Here is a 21,081-nt window from a genome sequence, read left to right as displayed (position 1 = left end):
AGAACAAAAGCTGTTTAAATGCAGTTTTACTGTTTCCAGATCTCATTTTGCCAGTCTGAACAGTACTGTGTTGTGAGCCCTTTTTCTTTCTAGTTCTCTGCATCATGCTCCACTATACAGATGCACTTCAAGTCATCCTCAGACTACTGCCAACTATTGAGGTACAGAGCAGAATCCGTGGCCTGGGCATAACGAAGAAATAGGAGAAGGAAAGGAAAAAGAAAGGCGAAATGTTATCTGAACTACAGAGGATTTGTGCAAAGCCAAAACACCAAGTTACCTAGGATATATATTAAAAAGAGATCTTTTTATTGATAGTCAAGCTGGCCCTGAATTTGTAAATAAAAATCAAAAAAGGGGGACTAAAACTCAGAGAAGCTGCAGAAATTACCTCAAAACTTGCATCTTGCTGCAACACCCCCAAAACCGAAGTTGCCATTACTAAATGTGCATACACACCTATTTTTGCAGTGTTGGCTTGCATTACTTCAATCTACTTACACTTCCTTATGTAGCACTCCAGAAGTTATAATGCAAGGGACATTGACTTTACCTCTACCGATTCAAGCAGTTGTATTGATCCATCAATAAGAACACACATTTTCTACATTCTGAATATTTTATTTTCATAAAACAGGCCGTTGTTCATTTCTATGCTAGATTTTCCATTAATGCAAAGCATTCTGTGAACGCTTGACAGCTCTGTTAAACTTTAGAAGTTTTAATGAGTAAGTTTTTCACAGAGAATTAGGTAATTTATATACTTCGAGTCTGAAGTGTTTCAAAAAATTCTAGAGATTCACAAGGTGAAGAGGAGCTGTGATACCTGGGGCTCTAGGGGCAGATTATGTTTGTAGAGTGGCCACAAAAACCTGTGATTAGTATGTTCCATTCCTTCTGCTGGTCTGCACAGAAGCTGTGCAGAACACAGCATTCCTTCTGCCTGCTGTGGGCTCATGAGTGGAATTTTTGCAGAAGACCAAAGGGGTTTCAATCACGCACATTATCCAAACCAGAACTGAATAAATTCACATTTTAGCCACAGAAATATGAGGAACTACCATTGGGAAAATGAAAAGGCTCTATGATATAAAGCCAAACAGGGAATTTTGAAAGAGGCAACTTGTATAATTCCATAATTCTACAAGGAATGAAGGGCAGAACCCCATAGCTTGATACACTTTAAAAGGTTTCCTCTTATAACCCCAGTGTGCATAAAGAGGATAGGGTGAAGGTGGGGAGAAACCAGGTTTTCCATTTAAGAGAAAGCTGGGATTCTGAGATTGTTTTCCTTCTGAAATGGAATGGAAACTTCCTGTAGTAAAATGTGGGGAAAGCAATTTTGATTCAATCAGAAGGTATCATTTTGACAAAATTTGTGTTTCAGTTCAATTTTGATCTTTTAAAATTTTCAAAGCTTTTTGTAATATAAGCCCTTTTGAAATGTGTTCCAAAGCTTTTTTTTTTAAAAGTATCTTTTTCAAAAATATCGGAATGGTATGTTTTGATATTTCTGAAATACTTTGCTTCTACTTAGCTTTTGTACTAAAACTCAATTGTGCTTAGTTTCTGCAACTGCATGAAAGTGCATTGGCACAAATATTTAAAATAAGGAAACATCAACTTTCATCTAAAATATTCTTCAGGGAAAACATGTGTCTGATTTCAGTCCCCAGACTAAAACTCTTCAGAACAATTAAGAAGGTAACTGCAGGACATGATTTCCATATAGCTGCCTTGCAGAACTGGGAATACAGTTGTGGAAAGTTTTTAAAGTCCTGAAGTGAGTGAGGGGAAGAGAAACCTTTGAATGAGAATCAGGTTGGTATTGTAGAAATTTCCTAACAGGGAAAAAAAAAAGTAAATATTATGCTTATATATGTGTTCATATACTTACAAAATATTAGGGTAAGATAATTTTTAAAATTATTTTTATTTCAGAGAAGGACAGGTCATTAGAGTCTTGTCATTTTGAGCTACAACAGAACGATAGGAGAAGCTGAAATAATAAGCCTTATACACAGAAAGTGATGGTTGCAATTACTAGTCTTCATTTCGGAAAACAAGAAGAAACAGGATTCTTTGTAGAAACAGAAAGATAAAGGCACAGTGGCACTCATAGTCAGAGGCACACATCACCTCACAGAAGGGCACGAGTGAGATGCAAGGTTTCAGTGGATGTTATTTTCAAAGAAGCAAGATCTTTTTATGGCAGCACCTTCTCGGGGTGCTCATTTCCATCATTATGCCATTTTTCCACCTCTTTGGACATGCCAGCTCTGCTGTAAAAACAAATTAATAGAGTGATCTGGGTTTAAAAAACCCAGACAAAAAGCATGGGAGTAGGAAGTAATTGTTGTAGATGCTAAAGGGTGGGAAGTGTCTAAGCTGGCATCCTCACAAAGAAGTAGACTGCATAATTACACTCTCAGAAAGACATTAAGAAACAAGAGCTGTGAGAGAAGGTAAAGGGGAAAGCAGCCACAGAACACCTGACAACCAGGAAAACACTAAAAAAAAGGCTGAAAAGAAACGCCTGCATGTGCGAGAGTAATTGGAACCAAATAAACGCAACTCCTGCCCTTTCATTCCCACCCATTCAGGGAAACAGCATTTTACGCATTCTTCCTAAATAAGCACTTCGTGAATGTGTCGCTTATTTCTGCCCTGAGAGGCAAGAAAAACATTACGCTCTGGGAATTAACCAAGAACAGAGTTTGTTTCCAACGCTTCTTTCAGACTTCAGTTTTCTAGCTCCTCTCCTTCACCTCCTCACAGCCTCCTCAGCGGCGGGGGGCAGGGCAGGGCCTTCCCCGCAGGCCTCTTCCAGAAGGTTCTGGGCCGCTGCACCTGCCTCGCCTCAGCCCTGCCCGCCTCACAGCCCTGCCGGAACAGGGCTGGCTTCCTTTGTGTCCAGAAGGTGAAGTGTCAATCATGCTTCTGAAGCAAAGCCTTCAAAAGGCATTTAGAATGAGTTTAGGTGCACCAGAGGTGGGAATGGGGGCACAGGGAGACGCTGCAGGTGGCAGCAGCACCTCAGAGGCTGGGTCAGCAGCAGAGCCCCCCCCTCGGCTGGCTCCATCTGAGGCTTTAGCACCCAGGCCACATGAATCCCAAGTTCTCATCAAAATCAACTCAATCCTTCACCTTTTAAGGGAAGCACCATGATTCCTCGCTAGCCCATTTTCCCCATCCAAGGTAACTGCCAAGATTTCATAACTGCTAAGTCGCTTCTTTCTCCCCCGCTCAGGCCTGCTTAAAAACTGGCAGAAAAGTATGAGGGGAAACACTTTATATTTTGTGCTGCTATATTTTTTTCCGGGGGGAGGAGGGGAGTAAGCAAGTTGAGGATAATTCTCCACATAAGTTCATAGAACCGTTTCGGTTGGAAAAGACCTTTAAGAACATAGAGTCCGACCATTAACTTAACACTGCCAAGTCCACCACTAAACCATGTCCTAAAGTGCCACGTCTACACAGTTTTTGAACGCGTCCAGGGATGGTGACTCATCCACTTCCCTGGGCAGCCTGTTCCAATGCTTGACAGACCTTTCAGTGAAGGAATTTTTCCTAATATCCAATCTAAACCTCTCCTGGCGCAACTTGAGGCCATTTCTTCTTGCCCTATCCCTTGTTACTTGGGAAAAGAGACTGACACCCACCTCACTACACCCTCCTTTCAGGTAGTCGTAGAGAGCGATAAGGTCTCCCCTCAGCCTCCTTCTCTCCAGGCTTAACAACCCCAGCTCCCTCAGCCACTCCTCATAAGACTTGTTCTCTAGATCCTTCACCAGCTGCGTTGCCCTTCTTTGGACACACAAGGTTAGATGGTTAACGATAAAAGCCACTCAGCCAGGCCGCCTGGAAGACGTGCTGCTGAACTGCTTGGTTTTGATACAAAAACTAAATTAATATTTAAAGACTGACTCAATGTGATTTTTTTGGGTGGTGTAAAACATTTTGGGCCAAAAATGCCTTTCATTTCAAAGCAGTAGAGTTAAATTGTAGAAATCAATGTGAAATCTTGATTTCTCTGATGTTACTGGAAGAGCTTTTGAGTGCCTGGAGAAAAGGACACACGGAGGCAGCTGGGCTGTGGCAAGGGGAAAGCCCGCTTTCCCAATCTCCAAATTACAACTCGGCTGCTTCAAATCCTGCCAGCCAAGAGAGGGCCTGACGTGCAGCAGCATTTTGGCACAGCCAGCTCTCTATAAAAAGCTCAACATCCGCTTCGTGTTTTATAGCCATGTTGTGGTTCCCCAGCCTAAATTAAATCATGCTTAAAGAGAAGCACACAACAAACCAGCCAGAAACTTTCACGACATTTTTTGGGCCCCACTTACCCTCTGCAGGACTCCGAACCGTTGGCTCGTTGTGCGGCTGATTTGAAAAGACGACAATAAACCCTATCTTGTGCCCTCCACCACGTGAGGGACCACCACTCGGCCTCCAGGCCCCGGCTTTGCAGGTACAGCCCCGCTCGCTGCCTCGGGGAGCCTGGGCGGCGTAGGCTCCGTGCTTGGCGCCGGCGAATCCCCCGCGCCCCCCGGGCCCTTCCCGCCGCCTCCCCGGCGTTTCTCTCCCTCATGGCTCCCCCTGGTGACCGCCGCCGCACCTGATGGCGGGAGGGCCGGCTCGGACCCGGACCGAGGTTCAGAGCGGGGCACTGAAAAAAGGGAGAAGAAAGAGGTTGTGGGTCACCTACGTTTTGCCCGAGGTCAGCTGCAGCGCCAGTTCGATGGTGCAGGAGGCCAGTTCTCGGTTACAAACATCTTGGCTCCCGGATCTTGAAGAGATCTACGCCCCTGTACCGAACAGTAGGCTAAACACTGCTGCCCTTTCAGTGGAGAAATTCCCGTATGTGGTAAGCCAGCTAGGAACCCGATGCTTTTATGAGCTTTCAGCATTGTATGCAATAAGATACTCCAAACCTATATATTTTTATAGGAGATCCATTACATTCCCAGCAAAGTGGTACTACTACTACAATGAAAAATGGTATCTGCTAGCAAGCATACAGGTATACTTGCTGAAAAGCACGTGGGTTCCTCCAGACCTGTGCTACTTCACAGGTAAACTAGACATTAACGGCTGGTATAAACACATAAATGCATTTCTATAAATAGATCTTGAGCAATACCCCAGATTATCAGCCATAACACTCAGTTTGAGATAACGAATTCCACATCAAATTACTGCATGTTAGACCTGTCATTTTTCTTTAAATTCTTACCTATTTGAAGAGGATGCTTCACCATATAATAATTGTGCTGAAATTAGGCTTGGCCAGGGATTACAGCATCTGCAGAATCTCTTTGTTGGACCAAGCACGATATCCAAGTCTTCTGAAAGATGCTTTGATATGCCAAGACCAATACTAGAAGGGTGAAGCCTAGAGCAAATGGGCCACAAAGGCCAAATTCTTCTGGGTAAGTTAGTCTGGTAACAGCATACTAGCGCCATCATAGCTGGTAATGGCAATCTGAAGGGTAGAAGTAACAGCCCAAGCAAGCCAGGACATGGCAGCCAGAGAAATAGAGACAGGAGTCCAAGGGTTGGCAGTGACATCTGAAGAGACAGCTGGGAGACATACATACTACATTTGGTTTAGGGATGCAGACTCTATCTTCCAGCCTGGTATCAAGCGAACCAGAATGGCAACACCTAGATGGGCCTGTACCTTGAAATCTGGTACAGAAACAATTTTAAAGTAATCCAATAAAAACTTGCTTTGACATCTACTGCAAAGATACCTTTCTTTACAACGTTTTTGACACAGACTCTGAACTACAGTGGTACTATATTGTGAGCAATAACAAAGTGTTCCTGGTTAATAAATGGCAACTGTTCACTGAAAGTAAGTGGCCATGAGCTACATACAGATTAACATTATACCTCTCACAGTTTAACAAATATAACTAGATGTAGCTGGGAATTTTGTCCTTTTAAATTAGGAAGTGACAATTCCTTGGTATTCTTCAGCTAGAACCGACTTTGGTAATAGCTGAGAGGCTGCAACTTTAGTCAAAGTAAGTTTTTAGGGCATTAACTAGCACATAACACCAACACACCACCTCAACAACCAATTAAAATCCCTGCTTTGCTCTTCTATTCTCTTTGTGAAAATCCGCAACAGTGGGCTGCAAGCTTGCAGACCACCACAGAATAGTAAACCTGCTTATCAGGCCACTCTCTAGGCTATCAATAAGCCCACACTCATATCCTTGAACTAAACTGAAAGCACAGGGACTAGAACCTGCTCTAAGTTCTAGACATGTATCCTTTTTCTCCTGAAGTTTCACAGTTATTTCCTCAGAAAGGAGGTAGTTTAACAAAGAAAGTATTTCCCACGTAACTAATTTCCACATTTTGTTGTGATGTGTTTGAAACTAGAACTTGAATAACTAGGGAGATGTTTATGTAAAAGGTTTATTGTAAGAAAAAGAGGAAATGTTTCTATTAAAGATTAATCAAAGACTACTTACTATGAAAGTCACAACAGTGTAAGATAGTGAAGCTTGAATAACTAGGGGGATGTTTATATAAAAGGTTTATTGTAAGAAAAAGAGGAAACTTTTCTATTAAAGATTAATCAAAGACACTACTTACTATGAAAGTCACAACAGTGTAAGATAGTGAAGCAATAGCAGCATGCATGCCCTAACCTTTGGAAAGGAAAACTTGTCAAAACACTTTTTTAAAACATGCATGTAAAGAGACACAAAGACAAATTATAGAAAAAGGTACCCATTTATTCAAGGTATGACAAGGATATTTACAGTATTCATCTGCTCAGAATAAGATCCATCCTCACGATTTTTAAAGCAGCAATTATAAATTACATTTAAAAGGGGAAATGTTCCAAGCATGTTTCTGTTAGAGATATTTTTGCAACGACAGAAACACTTTAAGGCTGTCATTTTGACCTTTGCTGCCACCCACACTTATCTCAGCAAAACTGTCTCAAAGACATTACCTTAAGGGATAAAGACTATGCTAAATTCAACATACAATTTTGTTCCCTCAGACGCTTTTCACAACAGTTCACATCTGACAAAAAACTGACTTTTGATTTAAAACAATGAATTAAATAGAAGTGAGATGAACTGCCTACATCCCAGTGTTTCAGAGGGCTAAAAGATCACATACAACACCACATTCATCACCTCTGAAAGGTACCATCAGTTTTCTTGTTGATGAAGGTACTTCAGCTTACCAAGCAATTTGCTTTCAGTCAGAGCTCCACAGTCATGGGGTGCAATCCACATTTCCCATCACATTACTTTTCAAAGGACAAGAACAAAAACCTTCAGGTAGCTGACTTCCAATGTAAATGATGAACACTGTCTGCTTTAAACAGTACTTGATTCCCACAGTACAGACTAGTGCTCTACCAGAGCAAACAAGATGAGTTTGCTAAACTGCTGTAGTGTTACTCTCTAGTCATTTTAACACACAACAGATCTACAGAAGCAGTTAAAATTGGTTTATCTCTTGAGGTAGAAGCCACAAGTCATATTTAGTCCTGCCTGTAAACTATAACACACGTGCCATCAGGCAAATATAGCCATTTTTGTCATTTATGAAATAAAAACACTGATTTTTTCAGATGCTATTCATTGTAAATACAATGGCATTTTTTCACTTAATCATTTTGTGCCTGTTTGAGAAGGAAGCAAATTAAACATTTGGAATAGTAGATTGTGGCTATTTATACAGTTGTATAATGAAACTTAATGTCTTAATGAAAATAAGACGTCTTATACAAATAAACTTCACAGCAATTTCCAACAGGGTTGGTATACGACGATTCTTCTTAACTTAACAGTTATTTTGGAATACCAATTTTAACTGCATGATAAAGAAAAAAAACAGCCAACCAACCAAACAAAAAAAACCAGTCATTAGACCTTTAAGACTACATAGCTACTTGAAATACCACCATTGCATTTTGGTAATATTTTTTTAAGATTACATTTAAGGGAAAAGGAAGTTAAACAGCAGAAACCCCCAAAGCCTGCACAAATACAATTTACTTAATGATCATGTTTTGTTAGGTGAGGATGCTACGTAACTAAATCTATTGAAAGTGCACAATGTTTAACATTCCAATAGAAGCAGAAATGTGACCCTTGCATTAGTAGGGGACATTTATTCCAGGGTAGCTAAGAATCTCTGTAACAGCAAAGCTGTTGCTGTGACTGAAAGAAGTTACTTGAAGGTAACCCAAGCAACAAGTTACAAAACATATGGAGATTGGCACTTGATCTTTTGTTAGCCCCATTAGCTTAATTTTCTCCCCAGAGACTCACGTACACAGAACTTTTAAGTTTTCATTTTATTACTGTAAAAAATAAAAGTCAATTTGTAGTTCCAGAGTAAACAAAGAAACCTTACCTTCAAACTACTTAAAAACAAAGGTTCAAATTTTGATAAGATACATTTCACAGGGTTCATGTCAGCACCTTAACCAAATGCATTTTTTGTGAACTACGCATATTTCACAAAGTTATCATGTTAGTGACAAGGGGCTACATTCTCATCTGGATGCACGCGCAACTTGACTCAAGGAGAACAAACTGGAAGGAGTGCAAGTCAGTTTCCAGAGTTCCCTGCTGAGCTCCACATGTTCAGAACCAACATTTAAGACCGCGGTTATTCAAGATTGACCTTTGCTTATTCCAAAATGGAAGGCAAATACAATCAACTTACATTTGGCTTTGAAACATTAAGATAACAATGTTTTATTTCAGCCACATATTTACAAAAATGTTTACAACAGAACCGTGTAGGGTTTCCTTTTTTTTTTTTTGTCATAATACACTTAAAGATGAATAGTCATCTCAACCTTCATGCAAAGACGCATCTCTTGTTACACAAGAAGTTTTCTGTTTGGTTTTTTTTTTTTTTGCACTCTGAGGATAGCAAGCAGAGGGTTGGATAAGTTTGGGTCACCCTTAAAAATCTAGGCCTGTTTGCTCTACTGCACCTTCAAAATAAGGAGGTAAAGTACAGGCACTGTTAATTCCACAAGGGTTCATTGCCTCTAGCATGTTTTCCAAAACCAACAAAGATAGTCTTGAACAGTTGTAACATGGGTTATTCCATGACTTTCACCTCTTCAGTTTACTTCCTGAACTCTGGAGTTACTTTCCTAGAAGCACACTTGCAGGGCTTCTTTTCTAATGTATATTGTTGACTATACATTTTAAATTAAACTGTTATGTAAAGAATGTAACAAGCTTTTCCTTTGTACACAACTTAATCTTTGTGCTGAGTATTCTTCAAAAGGATTTTATAAATAATACAGTAAGTTTAGAATCAGTCTTCTGCCCTCTCGTCATTATACCATGTTGTTGCTTTCTCCAACTTTATCTACAAGCTGTAGGAAAGGAGACAAAAAGGTTTTAAGCTGCATGACATTTATGTACAGTGAAGTTACTCTCAAATATTACTTGCTACTTGCACAGTTAGTATGCGACTGAAAATGAGAGTCAAGTAGTACTCACCAAGGTCTCATGGTTTAAGTTTGTGAAAATTAAAAACCTTACATTGCAATTGTGTTTCTGCATGACATGTTTTTCTCATATAGACATTAACAGTGCAACATGAAGATGCAACAGAATGAAAAAGGAAATAGAAGAATGCAGATAACACTGCTAGCTTAATGATTAAAACAAAACAATACAGTATCAGCCACACATGCATTAGTAGACCAAGTAAGATATTCCAACTGACCATTACTGTGGATTCTCTTCTGAGCCTACGTAGGCTTTGAATAAAACATTAACAATTATCTTTTTAAAACAAGATTTAACCCCTTTATGATCAAACTAAATATGACTAAGTAAGATCAATTGACAAATGAAACATTCAATTGATCATGAATTATGAGCCAGAACTTGGCCTAACTGTAGGATTGGAACAGATGACCTTGAACACTAATTTAAAAAAAAACCCAGCCTGCATACATCTAAGTTATATCCCTTATAATTTTTTAGTAGTAGCTATTAAAACTGTTGCTTTCAAAACTAGGGTTAAAAATGCTTGTGTTAAAATATGTACAGAAATTAGCACAGTAAAAGTAGTTGACTGAAACACCCTAGATTACCATCTTTCTGGCACCTGTTAATTGTCTTCAAATCCCTGGCTGTTTGGTTAAGAAAATGGAAAACTACATTTGAAAAAATACAAATCTTAGTAAAAGCAAGCTGCAGTCTGGTGCAGTGGACCTTAAAAAGTATATCTGATGAATGGTTATGCACATGAGGGTTTCTGGATTTGCCATACAAGCCGCAACTTAACATTGAACTAAACTGTTTGCTTTTACAGGCAACTTTTCATAAATATATCCAAATACTACCCAAAGAACAGTGTCCTCCTCATCGTACAGACAAGAGAAGAGGCAGAGAACAGTGTCATGATTTGCCTATTTGGTCACCTAGGGCCAACAGTGAAGCAGAAAGCAGAACCCCAGCGCTCCAAATCACAATCCAGGGCTCTTTCCACTTCACAACATGTAAGCAAGGGCAGCTTCTGCAAAGGTATCCTTTTGTTCCTTTTACATCTAGAAGTCTTTCACTGGGAACGAAGGTGATCTGTATGGTGCAAGAACTATACAGGAATACACTCAAAGACACTGCTCTAAAGTTATATTTCCTTTATTTCTGATGCATTTCTACTATTGCTATAACAATGGAACAAAAAACCAGTACAAGCTTCAAATTTTGCATGAAGTACCAAACACTTACCGAGCTTATACCAGGTAAATTCAAGAGATATCCAAGAACTGGAACTCTTCTAATAAAGCCAACAACCACAGGAAAGAACCCCCTTTAGTTAAGATATCAGAAGATTGTATTAGTTTTTATAATTGTACTATTCTCATATTGCTATAAAATTAAGAAATAGGAGTTATTTTTTAAACCCGGGTTACATAAAATCTCGTAGCTTGTTAGTAGCACATTAATTTTACCAAATACATCAACATACATTCAGCAGAGAAAGGAGAAAACCAGGAAAGATACACCTGATTTTTAAATGGAGTTAATTTTCTTCATAGGTGGCAACCCTCAGTCGGCTCTTCAAAAAATAACCGAAGAAAGAATACCCAACTTAGTCAACAGAACTGATGCTCCCAACTAATTTCTCAAAATTACCATACATATTTTGAGGTAATTTCTTTTTACATTATAGGAAATACATTCTTGCAATACCCAATGTAAAAACAACTGAAGTTAATTCTGAATAATCCCCTTTGAAACCATATATGGTACTCTTCACATTAACTAAAGAAAATTGAGCACAACAGAGTTGTGTATTCACTTATTTCACAAATTTATGTAAAGTCAGAGATTTAAATCATGAGCCAGAGGATGTTGCCTAGCACAGCTGCTGTGGTATAGCCCCCTGTGCTTTCCACTTTGTTTCTGCTGCAGGAAAACAAATTTTCTATGGCAGCAGCTCAGCTGTTTGCAGTCAATTGTAGCAATTCAGCTGGTGGTGGCGTTCTGAGTTCTCTCTTGTTGAGCTATACATTCCCTGTGTAGATTAAGCATTAACATGTAATGAGACCTCAGCCACAGTGAAACAGGGAAGTTTCATAAGTCATCATCCTCTTCACTACACTGGTAAGAACTATTTGCTGGGTAGTACCAATATCAGCAAATTTTTCCTGGACATTTTCTTTTTTTTAAAGACCGAATCATTTCAGTGGTCCAGTAAATTGTGATGCAGGGCACACAAACCCCTTGTAACAGATTAAAACAACTGTTGTAGCCAAGAATAAGGAATAGTCAGTACAGGAAGGATAATATTGTTAGCCATAACTTTGGATGCCTGTAATCTGAACAAGGCTCCAAAAGCAGCTTAGAGTACAAGAGATAATGTCCCATAATAGCTTTCTCCAGTGAATGCAATCTGAGCATGTAGAAGTATGGAAAAAAAACTAAACGTCTGATGGAAAACTTGTAGCAGCATGTTAAATAAAGACAAGAAGGGAAAGACATGCTAGATTTAAACCAGAGTAAAACAATAATTGTGTGTGTGTGTCTCACTTCAGTCAGATGCATATTAAAAAAAAAAGTCTTTGCAATCCTGTCATTTGTTTACATGTTCTTGGTCACCAGCTCCTAACCGTTGTTTTATGGACAGCAAGGGCTCTGCAATTACTGCTACAGGGTGTAAGAAAGGTGACTGTAAAAGTAGTCTAGATACGCAAGACAACAGCCTACAAGAAAAGATTCTATAGGGATCTGAACACCTAGTAGAACTACTTTAGTGGTCTAAAAACAAGAGACTCAAAAAAGTACAATACAGTGGTTTACATTTGTACTATCTTAGTCCGAGTTGAAGTAAAGTTACTAGAACTGCTAAATTGCTCTTGGTAAATATAAAGGTTTTCCATATAAAAGTCCTGGTAATCCACATGACTAGAGCCATCAAGATACACAGAAATGCCCATCCTCACAGCACACTGCCCTAAAAAATCCAAAGGTGCATAAATTGATCTGGTATTCCTTGGGCTTAAGAAAATTATGTACTTCAGAGACCAATGATAACCAGGGAAGTTTTCTGTTACACAAACAAACAGCGGGATCCTGAGGATTTGTACAAAGTGATGCTTGCAGAAAGGCTCCATTTTTAACTTCTTCAGAAAGAAGCAAGTGGCTGAAAACACAATAATGGTTGAAATGAACAAGACTGAAGCAAAACATAAAGCTCTGTTTGAAGTAGTAACTAGCTGACATTGTAGCAAAGGATTTAGATTCTAACTATTATTAAGCACTAGAAGAGATGATCTAGAGATGTTTTAAATTAAAACAGATCAGACAAACATTCACACCTGGAATTATCTATCCCTTATTGATACTCTTCTGGCTAAGGGATAGTCCTAATGACCTAGTAGGGATAACTACTGACCTTCTACAATCCCTTCAACATAATTTTACCTTGGTGGCCCCTGGCTAGCACCAATAGATAATCCACAACCATACCTGCTTAGACATAGTAATTTGTAATTCTTTTGAGATCTTTTAAAAGGAGGGGTGTTTGGTTAGAAACACACTCTACTTGCTTTGTACTGGCTGATTAAACCCAAGCTCTACATGCAAGAAATAACAATATTCGGTGAAACACTGATTTTCAAAACACTTGCAGTGACAGAGTTCAGGGTAATACAAAGTACAACAATAAGAAGCATATATTAAAACTGCAAAATTGATTTTCAAAAATCTCACTGTCTTCAGTAGGAGCCAAGTTAAGATTTTTTTCAAAAAATATTTAAACATTTTATCTAAACTAAATACAAGATTAACATACAATTTCACTGAGTGGAAAAAAAGGCACCATGAGAACAGTGGTTTGATTTTGATTAGCAGGAACTGTAGTACTTAGCCAGTAGCCGAACACTTTGAAAAGGTGTCTGTTTTTAGGGGTCTGTTATTAGATTAATAAGCATTAATGAAACAGTCTTCATCTGAACAGAAGTCCAAGAACAACTAAAAGCCTTCCTTCTTACTTACTACCATTGTACTTTGTTCTATACTGAAGTATGGAACTTCAACCATGGAAATAAAGATAAAATATAGATATATACAGGTTGTAATAAGTTAAATTCTTTCACCATTATGATTGCATTTATGAAGTTAAATGACACATTGTGAAAGTTATAACATATATCAAGATTGCTGTTCAAAACATAAGAATTTTCATCTTTCCTTAACTCAGTCAAGATAATGCTAACCAAACCCAGCAGTTCTGACTATACTAGGGCACAAGTGTAATGAAACATGACAGAAGACATCTTTCCACTGGGCTGCCATAGTAATGAAATGGTAAGGTTACAGACACAGCATGTTTGTAACCAAGTATTTTGCCCCATCTGTTAAAGAAAAGTACAAATTCCCCACCAATAAATACTTAGTATCTAAGTTGCCTTTTTTAAGGAGTAAATATTTAAACTTCACACTGCTAACAATTTGGGCTCCCAGATATTTTGAAGCTTTACAATTCTTTCGTTAGACATAAACAACATTGCCAAAGTCAGTTTGGTATACACCTCACAAACCTTAGCAGATTTGAGTCTTGGAAAAATACTTACCTACTTGCCACCTCTTGCAAATGTAACCTTATATAAAACCTATCAAAAGCGAACATTTAAAGTATGCAGCTTTGTCAGCTGTAATGCAGCAACACTAAACAAATACATTTATTCCTAGATACACCAATACAGAAAGGTCTTTTGAAACAAGTCTTACCTGAATAATAGGAAGAACCCATAAATTTCAAGGATCATTCCTATTAAAGGCCAACCAATGAGAACTATGAGCACACCACCCAGGAAAAAGCCCGTTGCTTTCATTTTGTGTTTTTGAAAGAAGAATCTAAATGTTCTTTCTAAACCGATAACAAAAGACAAGCCAGCCACAAATAAAACCTAGAAAAGACAAAAACCAATCAAAGAAAGAAAACATAATTATATTCCTAAATTTAGGATGTAAACATATATATTCTACAAATTATACTGCATTTCTTGCACAACTTTTTTTAATACCAAAAGACAGATGGTGAGAAGGAATTTACTAGTGATTTTCTTTGGTAAGGTCCATCTTGAAGTACTTGTAGCTAGCATTCAAAACTCTTCTCTCAGCTGCTTAAAAAGTAGAGTCTACCTTTGTGGTCTCTGACAAACACAATCATGGCAAAAAGACCCGGTGACAACAGTTATATCTGTGCCATAACATGAGTATGATCATTATCCACAAGCAGTGCTGAAGCTTAGTACCACTGACAGCAAAGGTTCCTAAAAACTGAGAACAGACATGTTACAAAAGCACCTCTGTTCTATACCATGGACATCTTCAACAGCTTGTACCAATCAACTGAACAGTTCAAAGGCAAAAAAGGAAACCAGTTGAAGAGCTTTACCAGTTACTTTACTTGTTGGTTTTGGGTTTTTTTCTGTGTATATTCTTTCTACTGTTTACTAGTTCCAGTATAGACTGAACACTATCACACTAGTCCCAACTAGTCTGAACTACTTTTAGTGTCCTTTAGCAACAGGATTTGTACTTAGTTCAGCTTCTAAGTGTACACCTGGGCAACATTTTTGCTGAGAAGGGGATAGCATCTCAGATTTTACTCAAGATTATAGATGAAATTTAAGTTTTGTATGTTATTTAATAAACTACTTTCTTACCACCTCTTCCCCTTTCTGATTCTTTTTTTAAGCTTTCTGTAAGGATATGGTACCTTTTCTTGCATTATCTTTGGCTACGACATAGCCTGTCATTGTCTCTTCCTACCTATGTTTTCGTCATTTTCCCTGAACAGGATGTTTTATTTCTATCTTACATTAGGAAAAGAAAAAATAAGCTTTTTTTTTTTTTTACTCTTCCACTATACACTTTACTGATGGTTCAGAACATTGCTTTAACTTACACACCCAAATGCAAATATATATATTTTTATATTTTCCTTTCATGAATCTCAGTGTTTGACTCTGCTGCCAGAGAATGAAACTGATCAGTTTTGACCACAGACTTCTAGGCATCAGCAAAAGAGGATGCAAACCTCTACCAGGCTGTGCTCTTGGCTGGCTGGCAAAGCCGAGAACAGCAGAGGCACAGAGATTATCACATTCAGAAAACACCCTGTCATTTTATATTTGCTTTGAATTGGGAATTTTGTGTACCAGAACTAGGACTTAGTTTGTATACTGCTTTAAGTGAAAACTTTGATTTGGTAAAAACCAAAGATGTTAAATCTCTCTACTATGAAGGGTGATTGGCTCTTCTAAAGCCAGACTATCAGCAATTCATACTTCTTTTGTCATAAAGCACAACAAAGCTACATTTGCTAGTATGTACAGAACACTTCACTATTCTTACCCAAATATATACTTAAATTTGACAGTTATCTTACAAGATCACAAAAAAGAAAGCATTAGTAATGACAGCCAATCTAGAAATTGTATTTGCAGCAGCATAACTGCAGAACAAGCTGCTTCTTGTCTGACCAACATACTGCAGGCCTGACCTGGAGGTACGATATTTAGATTCACATGAGTTGTTCTAACTTTAATCAGGAAAAATGATTCACTCATATCGCTGAGCATAACTCTTCCTTTATACCAAATTGCCACAGTAAATTTTGTGATAGTTTCAAATTGACAACTTATTGTTCTATTTTTCGTTTATTTTTAATATATCATATACTTAATTCTAAGCAGTGCAGAATCTAAGACTAAACAGAAGGCACTTACATTTCCAATAGCCAAAAGAGCTTTGTCAAAGAAGAGTATCATTCCAAAGAAAAGGAAGAACACTCCAAACCCTGTTAGTCCCATTCCAATTTCTGAAAAAGAAACAAATTTAGGCATGTAACAGAACATAGTACCAGGAAAACCTCATGCATAAAAATTATGAAAAACTTAGAATGTCCAAGCTACAGACATTTTAAATTTATAGAAAAACTCAGCCTATTTTATGACTACCTAAAAACTCTCCTGAGTGTACAAATACAGTAAGTCTTGTAGACACCAATTACCTCAGTAACAGACAGAGAGATCTTTGGAAGCTGCTTATCAAAAAAGCACACATTCAGAACTATATACTGAAATTGAATGCAACAAGAAAGCATGCATGCATATATACATACCACAAAGACATTCCTTTTGATTTACTGCTAGTGTGGAGAAAAGGATTGTTTTGTGAACAGATAATGAAACTTTGTTTTCCATTTGCAACTCTTATCCCATTATGTTTACCACAGTAACATAAGTACACTGGTCGTTTCCATCCTCCCGAGACCTCACATTCCACCTCCCATGATCTTGCATAGCAGTCCCACTTTCCCGAACTTCTGGAGTGAACACAACTCAGATTAATGCTGTAGGCTCTTTACAAGTTACACATGCGCTGATGGCTATTAAACACTAGCTTGGGTCTCCAGCCAGTTGCCAGTTTTCACAACACTTGTAGATACTACATATCTTTGAATTCTCCCTGTCTGTAAAGGTTGCTCAAGAAATACTGTGAAGGCAAGAGTAGGATGGAAGGTCTGTCTGACAAACCAGGTTAAAAATATCAAGCTATGATTAAAGCTACCACTTCACAATAACCTCTAAGGTATCTTGAACACCATACTTAGAAATACATCCTACTTTTAAAATTAAACCTCTAAGGCCTTCCCGTCACTCTCATGCAGACTGAATGGGAGAAATAACACAAATGACAACAACACAGCTGCAAAAATCCTTGCATTTATCTATGCACTCATCCTTACATTATTGTTATCCTTGTGACCAGAAAATTTAGAAACTTACAGGATACATAAAACCAGCTAGCAACACCAGCCACGATACTACAGACAGGCTGGCAGCCCAGTTTGTGTGTCTCTGTGTATATATAGGTATAGTTTGAAGATCCCAGTACTAGTGTAGCCTGAAACAAACAAACAAGAACCCCACCCACACTATCATAGCCTTCATTGCTACTGTTTGCCAGATCTACATAAATGTATTTCAGTTGCACTTCTGACTGCAGAGTAGATCTAGTTGATCGTTTACTGTTGCTTGAAGAGCTCAGGAGTAAAGGAGTATCATTCTGCCTATTTCAGAACTTCCATTTAGTTATTGCAAAAAAATTCAAAACACCTCAGAGTAGAGAGATTTGTACAGCAACATTCAACTTCCCTAACTTGAGCAAGGTTGCAGACCACTTGGTGTTAAATCTGTAGTTCTACAGCACTGCCTGCCACTTTAAACTTTTGCTATAAGCATTTTAACCACCCAGAATTAAAACTACTAAGTAACCTGCTACAATTGATTTACTGCAGACATTCATTGAAAATACAATTTGCAATTCCATTTTTCCTTGTAAACAAGTATTGAGAATCTGCTGACTGAAAGCAATATAATAATTGCAATCTGCCCTTTTCTCTACTACTCTTTACTTTAGAAGAGCAGAAACAATCTGTATTCTGGAAGGAAAACACTTGGAGGCAGGACTCCAAAGGAATTACCAGCTGCCAATAAGATAAATATGCAGTCATGGGAAGCAAGTATTCATTCCTCTCGCAGACACAGCACAAAGTAGGGATCTAGCAAGAAGGCAGAGGCCAACTCCCAACAGCTGCTGCAATTACTATTCTGTCACTTCTCCTGTATTCACTTGAAACATGTTTGTAATCACCTACTCCTACAACGGATTCAGATTCACTTTAGAAGTCAAGCATATTCTCTAGTTAGTGAAAAGAAAAAAAAAAAAAAAAGAGGACCACCATTCTTATGGTCCCAAAATTACTGCTGAAAGAAGATAAGTAGTCCAGGACTATTACTCCCTGTTGCTAACATCTCAGTAGAAAGTATTACTGACTTGATTCATATCAGAATTTGGAAATATATTTCACTAGCATTCCTAGGGGAAGAAAAAAAAAAAAGCAAGTGATTTTGTACATGATCTTTGCAACAATGGACTAGGAATTTTTATAGAGGGTGTAAATTATTTTTAAATGCTTTCTCCTGCACCAGAAGAGCCTTCCCATATTACTCAAATACATTTCAATGCCTAGAAATGCAGAAATGCATACTAACCATGTGACATTTAGTCTGTTTTTTTAAAAATTATGATTTACTGAAACGAGGGAGCAATGCTTTCTCAAATGTTTCTGCAGAAATCCTGTATGCTGTGTAAGAGTACTTCAGCACTGTATCAAAACAGCTTAGTAAATATTAAGACTTACAATTAAGATGCATTGACTGTGAAAGTTCATGGAAGACAATACACATCCTCCATCTTTTGTGTACAAAATAAGAATGGAATCGTGCACTACAGGCTCTCAGAAGACAAAAATTTCATGCAGTTTATAGGTTATGAAAAGTGTCAATTTCTAACTATTATTATTTTGCTAGTAGTATTTTTTTAGTACTGAAAAATTAATTTGTTTGGGAAAAACTAAGTGCGTTCTTTTGCAATTACTGGTGATTTATAACACCATTCAATGCATCACTTACAAAATGTTCTAGACTACAGCTGCAAACTTAAACTTTCCAAACGTCAACTAATGCAGCAGTCCTCTCCAGGTATTTATCACACTACTCCAGCAGTGACTCTGCAGCTAACTCCATATTTTTCTAGACCGCAGTGAGTTTAAAACTATCTGATGAAATATCTTCAGAATTTCAAAAAAACAGTGAAAAAAAACCAACAACCCTAAAAAAACCCCCTGAACTCCACAGTACTTTACTTACTACTCTTGGCTCTGGAAGTTAAAACCAACAGAATCAGCACTGGAGTTAGCTGAAGGTCCCAAACGAGGAACCAAGAAAAGGAAACAGTGAACAGATCTCCTCTTTCTGAAGAGATTTTTCTTTTTTTCCCCCGCAATGAATACTCTGGACAGGAGAATAGGAAAAGCAAAGCCCGCAAGGGTTTAATCAATCTGAAATCTAAACGTTAACCCCAAGGGTTAGTACCCATCCCAGTAACAGAGCACGGCACCTAAATTTCTCAAGAAATCATTGACCTTGAAACATCGCTAACCTTTTCTGCCTGTCTTCATGCTTGGCCTTGACTGGCTCTCCAATGCCTCTGTTTCCAGTATCCTGCTATCAAGTTAAACTCAGTTCTTTTAACTTTCTTTTCTACATCTTTCAGACTTGCCCTCCTTCATAACTGACAGTACAGTGCTTATCAAGCCGACTTATTTCCTTTCACGGCAACCATGCCAGAAACGCATCATACATGAGATGTTAATTTAAATCAAACACCTACTGTTCTCCTTTACCTTCAAGTTCAAACTCTTACAAACCCCTTTACTTTGATTTCTTTGTACTTTCCCTTTCAGCACCTCTATTTCCAAGTACTTCTATTCAGTGAGAACAAAACTACGGTCACACGCAAGTACTTCCCCCCCCCCCCGCTTCAGACTGAGTGTCTGGTCCTCACCTTAAAATCCCCTCGGTGTCACCTGCAAACGTTCAGCGTGATAACGGCACGTTAAGAGAAAGCACTAACATACAATTCACTGATTCCAAACCGCTAACGTCCACGTGGAGGCACGCTAGAAGACTTCAGCTAATGGTTACTTTTGTTTACCGTTCGGCCTTCCTTCGTTCTCGCCACCGCCGCATCGCAGCACCCCTGCCCACACGGAACATCTCCCAGCCCAAGGCAAACGCTAGCGGCGGCGGCGGCGGCAGAAGCGCCCTCCCCGGGGCGCGGGGACCGGCCCTGCCGAGCGCTCCGCCGCAGCCCCGCGCCCCAGCTCGCTCTCCGCTTCCCCCGGCGGCTCAGGGCACCGCCGCTAGACCCGACGCCGGGGCCAGCGCCGTTTTGACCGCCCTCACGAAGAGGCGATGCCGACGGGCGCGGCCAGGTGAGCTCCGCCTGCGCCCCTCCCGTTCCCGGCCCGCCGCTGGTTTCCAGCCGGTGCCCGCGCAAGCCGGACCCCGCCTCAGCGACTCCCGCCCCAGCGCCGAGAGCCGCCTCTCCGCCGGCGCTCCGGGGCGGGCGCGGGCCGAGGACGGAGGAGAGCTCTCCGCAGGGGCGCTCCGCCACAGCGGCCCGGGCCGGGGCCCTCGGCACCGACCGCTCCCACGGCTGCGACCGGCGGGCCGCGGGAGCGCGAACAAAGGGCGAGGGGGCCGGACCCCGGCTCGCCCCGCGCCGCTCGGCCGCCACCGGGGCCCCGTCCCCGGCGCCCGCCGCCCCCAGCCCCGCGGCGGGCGACGCGACCCTCCTCTCCCCTCTCCTTTCCCTCCTCTTCCCTCCCCTCCCCTGGCGGACTCCCGGTGGCGAGGGGGCGGCGCTTACTCTGGGTGTCCGAGAGGGAGATCATGGTGGCGGCAGCGGCGGGGCCGGGAGCGCGGGGCTGAGAAGCGGCGGCTGCAACAGCCACGTCTTCCGGAAACACGCAGCCCCCTTCGCCTCGCCGCCGGGTGGAAGGGGGCCGCCGATTGGAGGGGCTGGCGCCAATCAGCAGTCGTGTTGTTCGCGCCGCTGCTACCGCTGCGCCCCCTCCCTTCTCGGCGCCCGCCTCTCCGCTCTCATTACCGCCGCCGGGCCGCTGCTGATTGGG

At 40.1% G+C, this 21,081-nt stretch overlaps 2 protein-coding genes across 3 annotated transcripts in view; both read right to left on the bottom strand.

The window, feature by feature from the left end:
• BCAT1 (branched chain amino acid transaminase 1) overlaps window positions 1–4,515 on the bottom strand; it is a 75,293-nt gene extending 70,778 nt beyond the window's left edge. Inside the window, exon 1 of the mRNA XM_069807880.1 lies at window positions 4,344–4,515. The gene's annotated coding sequence lies outside the window, so the exon portion shown is untranslated. The remainder of the gene's footprint in view (window positions 1–4,343) is intronic.
• A 2,216-nt stretch (window positions 4,516–6,731) lies between these two features.
• GOLT1B (golgi transport 1B) lies at window positions 6,732–20,966 on the bottom strand. 2 transcript variants are annotated; one of them, XM_069807876.1, is made up of 5 exons: window positions 20,817–20,966; window positions 16,265–16,356; window positions 14,259–14,437; window positions 10,752–10,833; window positions 6,732–9,382 (listed from the first exon to the last, which is right to left on the bottom strand). In XM_069807876.1, the coding sequence occupies exons 1-5, from the start codon at window positions 20,839–20,841 to the stop codon at window positions 9,344–9,346; spliced, it is 417 nt and encodes a 138-aa protein (XP_069663977.1). In that variant the 5' UTR covers window positions 20,842–20,966; the 3' UTR covers window positions 6,732–9,343. The 2 variants fall into 2 exon arrangements, with proteins under 2 accessions (XP_069663977.1, XP_069663979.1); XM_069807878.1 differs by lacking the exon at window positions 20,817–20,966 and adding an exon at window positions 18,283–18,343.
• Window positions 20,967–21,081: the final 115 nt, after the last annotated feature.

This window comes from Haliaeetus albicilla, chromosome 19 (assembly GCF_947461875.1).
Source record: "Haliaeetus albicilla chromosome 19, bHalAlb1.1, whole genome shotgun sequence".
In the NCBI taxonomy this organism is placed as follows: domain Eukaryota; kingdom Metazoa; phylum Chordata; class Aves; order Accipitriformes; family Accipitridae; genus Haliaeetus; species Haliaeetus albicilla.
The sequence above is the reverse complement of the archived record's forward strand: the minus strand, read 5'-3'. Positions and strand labels throughout refer to the sequence as shown.